Source organism: Liolophura sinensis, chromosome 2, assembly GCF_032854445.1.
Source record: "Liolophura sinensis isolate JHLJ2023 chromosome 2, CUHK_Ljap_v2, whole genome shotgun sequence".
Taxonomy (NCBI): domain Eukaryota; kingdom Metazoa; phylum Mollusca; class Polyplacophora; order Chitonida; family Chitonidae; genus Liolophura; species Liolophura sinensis.
The window spans coordinates 768,770-776,527 of NC_088296.1; the positions used below are offsets into that span (position 1 = coordinate 768,770).

At 44.1% G+C, this 7,758-nt stretch overlaps 1 protein-coding gene across 1 annotated transcript; it reads left to right on the plus strand.

The window, feature by feature from the left end:
- Positions 1-379: 379 nt before the first annotated feature.
- LOC135462978 (tyrosinase-like) lies at positions 380-7,274 on the plus strand. Its single transcript, XM_064740302.1, has 5 exons — positions 380-1,345; positions 2,719-2,853; positions 5,595-5,742; positions 6,882-6,966; positions 7,001-7,274. Exons 1-5 carry the CDS (start codon positions 380-382, stop codon positions 7,272-7,274), a joined length of 1,608 nt encoding a protein of 535 aa, XP_064596372.1.
- Positions 7,275-7,758: the final 484 nt, after the last annotated feature.

A 7,758-nucleotide genomic window follows, 5' to 3' on the forward strand; every position in this document is an offset into this window, starting at 1 on the left:
CACTAGAGCGTCGTATTAATACAAAATTCGGAAATAACCATAGATCAGTCAAATAAACAAATATAAATTCATCCTGTATGAATGGAGAAATGCATGTGTTCAACTTTAGTTACATAATGTCAGTGTCTTGTTTGTTTGGGTGTATATCGGGAAAAGGATATCTTCACGTCTAGTTATATAGCTTTTGCGTGTTGTTCATCTGGGGACTGCTGAAAAAGTGAAGGACCCAAACTTGTATAATGATTAATTTGTACAAAGAAAAGGGAGTTTTTCTGCACGGTTACAAGCTTTCAAACGCAAGCTCCTAAATGTCTGCACCCTTTGTATTAACGAGATTTTACATGTTGGTTCTATTTTCTGCCTCGTAGGATCCGTGGAGATGTGCGGTGGTTACCCGCGTGGGCGATGCTCCGTAATACTGGATAACAACGAAGACTATTCGCGCGCAGCGCCAGAAACTTACGAAGACGACCGATTTCGCTGGCCACTGACTTTTTTCCGATACAGCTGCCAGTGTTTCGGCAACTTTGCCGGATACATGTGTCACCAGTGTCTTTATGGTTACACTGGCAAAAATTGTACTGAGCGCATTGTGCGCGTGCGCAAGGATTTCAAGACAGTAACCGCGAGAGAAAAACGCTATATCCTAAGCACGTTTGAGAAGGCAAGGACGACACAGAGTGATTACGTCATCCTTGACGTCACCAAAGGCGCGGACCCGGTGAAGAATGTCACGTTTCTGACGGCGTCAGTGTATGACTATCTGGCATACATCCATTACTACGCCTCGCGCAAAACTATCTTCGACAACAGCAGCTACCCCGGCAACCAAACAAGCTTCCGTTGCGACGAGCCTCACTTCCCCAGTCTAGACTTTGCGCATCGTGGGACGAACTTTCCACTGTGGCATCGTTACTACATGATCCTCTGGGAGACAGAGATGCAAAGGCTGACTGGAGACATCCACTTTACCTTCCCCTACTGGAACTGGACGGACGCTGGCGTGGAGTGCGAAGTCTGCACGGACGACTTCCTCGGTACGCATGATCGGCGAGGCGGGATATCTGCAGCCTCACCGGTCAGTAAGTGGTATGGGCTCTGTGTCAGGCAGGTAGGTGTCTGTGAGGCCTGTGATCCCACCGTCCGCTTTCAGCTCACCCGCACACCAGGGAGGGTGCAAAGCGCGCCCAGACTGCCGACCGCCGCCACGGTGAATTTCGCACTGGAGCAGAATGTTTACGACTTCCCAGACTACACCACGAACGTTCCTAACGCCAGCTTTCGGGGCTGTCTGGAGGGTTACGTAGGCGTACCAATGAAGGATGTCTACAGGTTGCATAACGAGGTTAGTGATCAATTAATTTAATTTATTTTATTGTAAATTTAATATAAGATATCAATATATGACGTTGCTGGGGCTTATAAATATAGTAGAGTCAGTGGAAACTTATGAAACCTTTCCATTATATGGGAGTTCCATAACGCAATAACCAGAAAGGCGAATTTGAATCTACGCGTCAAACAGACATTCGTATACCAGCCGTCAACCAAAACAGACATTCGTATTGCAGCCCTCAAACGAAACAGACATTCGCTTACCAGACGTCAACCAAAACAGATATTCGTATTTCAACCGTCAACCAAAATGGAAGCTCCAGGTCATTTATCACAAAGAATATAACGAATTCAAAATTTGTAGTGATTCTGAGTGGAAGATTTTAATGTTCTACAGGTGAACGAATGAAATCAGTATCTGAGTTGGTGTGCCATGTTGGTCGTCCATGATCAAAATATGCACCTCAGTGCGCCCTCTCCGCCCCCATGACCTGTGGCTAGACCCGGGTTAAGTGGAATTAGACTTTGCTATAAAGCAGAATGCCAAATAGTCTGGCCGTATTTACTTACTAAGTCAGTCGTTTTAACTTTTCTTACAATTAGGAGAGGAGAGAGCTGTTTATACATGTCTTAATACGTACAGTTTCTGTATGACATACACATAGTTATAAGAGAGTAGACGGATCAAATAATTGCTTGCTTTTCGTCCAAAACAAAAGTCAAATTACATATTAAACGTAAAATATCCACACATGAACGGAAAGTAAGAAATCACCAAACACCGCCATACCTCAATTTTATTTGCTATTCGGAGAAATGAAGAAAACCACATCAACGAAGAGTTGTATTAAGTTTACTTGACTGTGAAACACCATGTGTTGTCGTAAACGCCGTACTGATCCAGGAATTGTAAAAACTTGACATCCCATCGATAATGTCTCTCAATGGCTTTGGATTTTATCACACCAACTAATAACGCGGGACAAGTCTTCCTGGGCGGATTTCTATCTTGTTTTTATATGAATCTTAGCTACGATACAGTTCTTTTGTTTTTTGTGTCTTTTTGGGGGGATGTGGAAAACTGAATACCTAACATACGGCTATGGCTTATTTCGATCATTTCTCCTTTTTTCATGTCATATAATCGACCTTGCATGTGGCGTTATGGCGCTGCAACAATCATAAAAATGAGCAATCTGTCTTTTTCCCTATGTACTCTTATCTTCTAGCACTTGTTAAGCAATAAAACAATTGACAAAATGAATAGTTGTTTGAACACCCATCTTTCATATCTCTGTCCCCTAGCATTTTTCAGGGTTGCAAAAATGGCCACCAGAGCATTTTACACTCTCTGGACATTTGTCTTAATCCTTGTCTTTACAGGTTCACATGTTTTTCGGAGGTGTGTTGAACTCCGCCACGTCAGCGTCGTGGGATCCGCTCTTCTACTTTCACCATTCCTTCATGGACAAGCTTCTGGAGACGTGGTTGAGGCGGACTGGAGCGCTCCCTGCACATGTAAGCCTTTTTCGTCAATCTGTTCGTTCATTATGGTTATGCTACTCGTCAGCAACAACAAATACAGCAAACTAGAAGCGTCAACAATCCATGGTGACATGATTCGACTGGTCCTTACAAGAGGGAAAAATGTACATGTATATAACTGCATAAACATTAACGGCAACGGAATTCCAAATGCCTTTATATCTGTTTGTCGACATGCGTATACCAGCTGTAAACCAAATTAACCGCCCCAGGTCAATAATCACATGGCAAATTCTCCAAGTTAAACGACGATTAGCAAAAACCACCCAAAAAGTAAAAGGTATATGAAGTCCAAAATCAGGACGGAATCATGCAAAGAAAAAGAGCCGTCAGTGGTTAAATGATGTCGGAAAGACGCAAAAAATATTCTGGACGAAAGAGTTCTATGACTCTCCTCGTCCATAAACACTAATGCCCTGTGAATGTCCCGAAATGTCTATAGAACACAAATTGGATGTTTAAACCGTACTGTCTACAGAATAGAGATTGTCTTCATCACCCATAATGTCTACAGAATAGCGATTGTCTGTATGACCCGGAATGTCTATAAAATAGAAATTGCCTGTATAACCCGTAATGTGTATGGAACTGAGATTGTCTGTATTACCCGTAATGTGTATGGAACTGAGATTGCCTGTATAACCCGTAATGTGTATGGAACTGAAATTGTCTGTATTACCCGTAATGTACGTAGAACGAGGATTGTTTACATAATCCGAAATGTCTAATATAATCTGAATCATGCATAGGCCACGGATTTTCGATATACCCGGTATATTCCATAGAAATCATGACCTCTGAACAACTTTAGGGAGTGTCTAAATAACAAGACGGTCAACATATAATCCGAGTGAGTGAGTGAGTGCTTGGGGTTTAACGTCGTACTCAACAATTTTTCAGTCATATGACGACGAAGGAATCATTAGGGTGCATGCACGTGTAATGTGCCTCCTTGTTGCAGGACGGATTTCCACCGCTCTTTTATTTAGTGCTGCATCACTGAGACGACTTACCGAAGGCAAGTAAGCTGCCCCGCCCGAGCCATTATACTGATACGGGTCAACCAGTTGTTGCACTATCCCCTTCATGCTGAACGCCAAGCGAGGAAGTTACAACTTCCTCTTTTAAAGTCTTAGGTGTGACTCGACCAAGGATTCATCCTGGATCTACCGGTCCCGAAGCGGACGCTCTACCAACTGTGCTATCCGGGCCGGTCCATATAATCCGAAATGTCCATACTGTCTGGGTTGTCAATCCCGTCCAGGTTGTCAATACCCTCCGGGTTGTCCATACCGTCCGGAGTGTTCATACCGTCCGGGCTGTCCATACCGTCCGTGTTGTCTATACCGTCCGGGGTGTCCCTACCGTCCGGGGTGTCCATGCTGTCCCGGTTGTCCATACCGTCTGGAGTGTCCATACCGTCCGGGGTGTCCATACTGTCCCGGTGGTCCATACCGTCTGGAGTGTCCATATCGTCCGGGTTGTCAATACCGGTTGTCCATTCTGTCTGGGTTGTCAGTACCTTCCGGGTTTTCAATACCGTCCGGGTTGTGCATACCGTCCGGGTTGTCCATACCGTCCGGGGTGCCCCTACCGTCCGGTGTGTCCATACCTTCCGGGGTGTCCATATAGTCTGGGCTGTCAAAACCGTCCGGGTTGTCCATACCGCCCGGGGTGCCCATACCGTCGAGGTTGTCAATACCGTCCGTGTTATCTATACCGTCCGGGTTGCCCATAACGCCCGGGTTGTCCATGAGCCTATAAGCTGGAATGTACACACAACAGCTGAAATGGACTGGTAGTTGTTAAACATACCAGTGACTTAGCTTAAGACGCGTTTAAAGTCTGCGACAGCCACAAATAGAAAACGGCGTCCAAACGACTATATTCCGCAAGTTGTCTGTAGTTTTAAGTATTACCTGATGTTGTTGCTTGTTTAACGACAAAGCTGCATGAACTTCAAGCGATTTGGCAGGTACATGGCATGCTGCAGTTATTATTTCGGGTTCGTCTTTGTCTCTTTCGCCCATGATTCAAATGAATCGTACTTTGTGTTCTTTGGAGAAAACTAAATATAGACCGTAAAGCAAAAGTACTCTCCCTTTCTCGAAAAAACGGGTATTAGCCTCGAGATATTGCTAATGTGAGTTTTTGACTACTGAGTGGAGATGTTCCCACCTGAATACAAGATTTACAAACCTTCTACAATTTTGTTCTTCTCAGTGATACGTCACACTTTTATACCATAAGCACTTGTGTCGACCGGGCTCTGTCTGGTCCTCTATATACATCGATAGCCGTCACATAACCGAAATATTCTTGAGTATGGCGTAAAGCAACAAATATAATAATAAAAGGGTGAACCACCTACACCTCGACGTCCCTAACACTGCGCTTTTTCCAGCTTCATATAATCTTCAACATATAGTTCATGGTGCTGGAAAGGAAATTTTGTAGGTTCCCCGGCTCTCACTCTTCGTAGCGGCCTTGAAGACAATACGCAGTGCAAGCATTTGACCTGTGCAAAATTTAACGTTCGATGAAGACGACACTAATGTGTCGCGCTTGTTCGTACATCACAAGTGGGAATGTTTGTAATATATTAACCACCTATAAGGTTAATAAAACTAAAACAATTCTGATTATTGTACTAAAAAGTCATCAAATGAATCGTCAGCAAACACATGTACCAAGTTACTTTCTCCTTATTCTAGCTGCCGCTGACAGACAGCGTTCCTGGCCATCACCGGAATTCATATCTGATGGCATTTTTCCCGACTCAGGTGAGCGCCGCCTACTTCCGAACTTCAGAGCAACTGGGGTACACTTATGACGACATGATTACCTCCCCATCATATAAAAGTGAGTATGGTGCATGCATGGGGCTTTGTTACAGTAGTGGACATGGCTCAGCATATACGAGATCTTAAAATACAACTGAATTCAATCCAACCCTTGGGATGGGTCATAAGCGATCACGATATCCCTTTAAAATCATCATGTAAAATTTCTCCGGTCGTAAGTGGGAAAGTCTGTCAGCAACCTTCGGATGGCCGTGGGTTTCCCCCGGGCTCTGTAAGGATTCCTCCCACCATAATGCTGGCCGCCGTCGTATAAGTCAAATATTCTTGAATGCGGCGTAAAACACCAACCAAATAAATAAATAAAATAAATCATGTAAAATTATGTTGGCTTATGATTTGTTTATTTATTTATTTGATTGGTGTTTTACGTCGTACTCAAGAATATTTCACTTATACGACGGCGACTAGCATTACTGTGGGAGGAAACCGGACTGAGCCCGAGGGCAACCCACGACCATCCGCATGTGTCTCGAGCTGTGGTTTCATGGCCGGCGCTAGACAGGCAGTTTTTACATTTATGCGCTGTCATTTTTCGCTGAGGCCTGGCTGACTGTAAACAGTAGAGGGCGTTGTGAGGCAATGTCTCCTCAGCGTTATCTAACGCTGAAGGCCACTTGTTTGTAAAGTAGGCGTAGTGAAAAACTTTCATAACAAAAGCAAAATACCGCACCTGTAATGGACGTTCCACTGGCCACTTGCAGAAAGCTATCGCAGGCTGGCTCTATTGTAACTACCATATCGACATATGTTGCCATGGTAAATACGATCAACGGAAACTACAATCGGTTTCCGCTGTAGGTCACTGATCTGTAACTGGGATAATTTTCGTCAATAACTTGCGAAAGTTTGGTTGTTTACCACAGACTCTCCAATTTCGTTCATCGTTCGACTGCAACTTTATGTCAGGAAATTTGCCAGGTGTCCGACAAATAGCATGGATTTTACTATTAATTATGTATTTCTCTGAAGCAACAGGCATATTATGTTGTTTTGGGACTTCCGACTACCGACCTTAAACACGAAAGTGGTACACAAATGTTGGGCAAATTCTCTCCACCCATAAAACTGGGCGCCGCGTTTGACACCAGTGAAATAAATAAACAATTTTAAAAATATTTTCTGTGTTATTGCTTCTAGCTGATGTTAAGCCCGAGGCCCCAATGACATCGTCAGAAGTGAAGTTCGCGGCTGCAGTGGAGTCTTCACACTTAGGACACATCTGAGGACCACGAAACTCATCACGAACATTACCATAGCGACCACAATCATCACCACGATGACCACACCGCAGAGATATCTGACGTCACGATGTCCGCGCGCCTCATGCAGGCGGTGTCCATAGAGACGGCGTTGCTATTGGTTCTCCTTCTGGTTGTGATTTCGACTTGTGGTTTCGTGTTTTCCCGCAAATCTCGCGGTTATAGCCGTGTACCGTCACATGACTTGTATGATAATGGGCACTGCAACCAAGGACTGTCTGCGGCGGTAGAGCCATACTCGGATTCGGATATTGAGAACATCAAACGTTGAAGTCTTAAGAAAAAGACCGTGCTTGTTAAGCAAGATTCCATAAATAGAATGGTTTGATTTAGGATTTCTCTACTGAATAAGATGGACAATACTACAACCAGTAGAGCTGCATATGACTCGCTTAGAAAGAAAACACGCCAATTACTGTTCCACGTTATATAGCGATTGTCGCATTCAGGTGAAAGGTACTATGCCCTTCTTACTGTTGTGAGACCTTTATCCGTGGAGCAAAATTCCATTCGCTAGATACCAAACATGTGATGTTCTTTGCTTGGATTTCAATACACGACGACGTTTGAAATACAATACGCCACAAATGAGATTTATTAGAAATTTAAGGCTTTCCCCGCAACTTTCTTCACGAATAGTTACGAATGAAGTTGTGCTGAAGGGAGGCAGCCCTGCAATGATTACTGGTGGAGTTATCTTCCTTTCTCCATATTGCGAATCAGGTTCGTCTGCTTCAGCAACCCGTCATTGCACT